A 2,172-nucleotide genomic window follows, 5' to 3' on the forward strand; every position below is an offset into this window, starting at 1 on the left:
TTGATGCAAATATCAGGGAAAATAGTATTCCACTCTCCAAACAGGTGTGACCGTCAACATTGGAATTTAATCCAGATACCAAGTTAATCTGCCTAGAGAGTTTTCAGTGGGAAGGGGTGGTGGATTGAGTAAATCATAATAATGTTTTCACTGTAATTTTATCCCATTTCTAGGCCTTCTAGAAAATCAAACTAAGCCCTAAGCAAGTAGAAGAAAAAAAATAATTTAGATTAGAGTAGATAGAAGTGAAATTGAAAATAGAAGCAAAATTTCAAATTCTGTTTAAACGATTACCATTTTTATGTCCAACTTCTATTTGGGAAAATTTCCTGAGTTTTTGCTTCAGCAAATGACACGTTTAAGAGGAAAGTCCTACACATCCAACACCCCATCCCCCTCACTGGGACCTCTTCTGCAAAGCTCTGTGGAAGGCACCCTTCACCTGCGAGTTCCTCAGGCTGTAGATAAGGGGATTCAGCACTGGGTTAAAGAGACTGTGAAAGAGCGACAGCATTTTCTCCTGCTCCTCTCGCCGATGGGAGTCTGGGATCATGTAAACCACCATCGCTATTCCGAAGAAGAGCCCGACCACGCAGAGGTGGGAGGAGCAGGTGGAGAAGGCCTTTCTGCGGCCCTCCCCTGACTGGATCCTCAGGATGGCCAGCAGGATGTGTGTGTAGGAGACCAGCATTAAGCACAGAGGCCCCACTAAGACAAACACACAGGTCGCAAGGATGACCACTCGGTTGATCCGGGGGTCAGCACAGGCCAGCTTGAGGACAGACAGGATCTCACAGAACAGGTGGTTGACTTCTCGGGGCCCACAGAAGGGCAGCCTCAGGAGGAGAACTGTGTGCACTAGGGAGAGAACAAATCCACATGACCAGGAAGTGACCGCCAGGGCTGTGCACACTCTCCAGCTCATGATGACAGCATAATGTAGTGGGTGGCAGATGGCCACATACCGATCATAGGACATGGCCACCAATATCAAGCACTCGGTAGCAGCAAATGCCAAGTATAGGAATGTCTGCATTATGCACGGAACAAAGGAGATGGTTCTTCTTTGGTTCATGAGGTTTGCCAGCATCTTAGGGACATTGTTAGAAGCGTAGGACAGGTCAAGGACAGCCAGGTGTGAGAGGAAGAAATACATGGGGGTGTGCAGTCTGGGGTCCAGGCAGATGAGTCCCAGGATCACGCCATTGGCCAGCAGGCTGAAGATATACAACAGGGAGAAGCTCCAGAGGAGGAACACCTCCATCTCTGCTCTGAGCTGGAATCCCACCAAGATGAATTCTGTGACCCATGACTGGTTGCCTCCCATTCCTTAGTGACCACCTGGGAGTGAAGTGTGACAAGAAGATCAGAGCTGGAGAATCAATGAAAATTAGATCGATCTATCTCAAAATGGACTCAGAGAAATGGACACTCGTTCCTGTTTGGCGGCTTCTCCGCTTCCCAACAGCTGCTATCTTTCTGTTTTGAACACTTTATCATGAAAGAGATTTAAACCTATAGAAAAAATCAGGAATTATGCAAACGACTCCACATACTTTCACCTAGATTCAGCGTACCTTTTTTTCTTATTTTCTTTTTTATCTTATACTCTTTCTGTCTATACATTTTTTGAACCATTTGAAATTAAGTTGTGGATGTGATGTCCATTTACCCATAAATCTCTCATCTTTTCACTAAGAAAAAGGATATTCACTAAACTAGTCATACTATAATTGTAAAAGTCAGGAAAATCAGCATTGACATGTTTCTTTTCTCTAATATTCAGTATTTTCCTTCACCCCCATCTGTCTACGCCCAAGTCCAAGAACGCACATTCCATTTGATATCACCTGTCTTTAGTTTTCTGGCATCTGCAGTATTTACCTAGTCTTTCCAGACACTGAAATTTTGAAGAGGGTGCAGCAGTTTTTAGTTGAAATGTTCCTCAAATTGGGAGTGTACAATGCTTTGGTTCAGATTATTCACTTTCTACAACCAAATAAAGAGGAGGCTCAGGGCATTATGAGCAGGTGCATGATATTAATTTTTCCCATTTTTGGACAAACCTAACTTGAATCACTTGGTGAAGATGATGCTCCCCAGGTATCTCCACTGAATAGTTATTATTTTTCCCTAATTAATTTCTGAGGCATCAATTAAAATTATTACATA

The 2,172-nt window shown here is 43.5% G+C and overlaps 1 protein-coding gene across 1 annotated transcript; it reads right to left on the bottom strand.

The window, feature by feature from the left end:
* Nucleotides 1–397: 397 nt before the first annotated feature.
* LOC124991081 (olfactory receptor 2A2-like) lies at nucleotides 398–1,327 on the bottom strand. Its single transcript, XM_047561790.1, has one exon. The coding sequence runs from the start codon at nucleotides 1,325–1,327 to the stop codon at nucleotides 398–400; it is 930 nt and encodes a 309-aa protein (XP_047417746.1).
* Nucleotides 1,328–2,172: the final 845 nt, after the last annotated feature.

The sequence above is a fragment of the Sciurus carolinensis genome, chromosome 8, assembly GCF_902686445.1.
Source record: "Sciurus carolinensis chromosome 8, mSciCar1.2, whole genome shotgun sequence".
NCBI lineage: Eukaryota > Metazoa > Chordata > Mammalia > Rodentia > Sciuridae > Sciurus > Sciurus carolinensis.

Bases quoted from the DNA above. Each gene is read 5' to 3' on its own strand.
- LOC124991081 (XM_047561790.1), bottom strand. From the start codon at position 1,327: ATGGGAGGCAACCAGTCATGGGTCACAGAATTCATCTTGGTGGGATTC.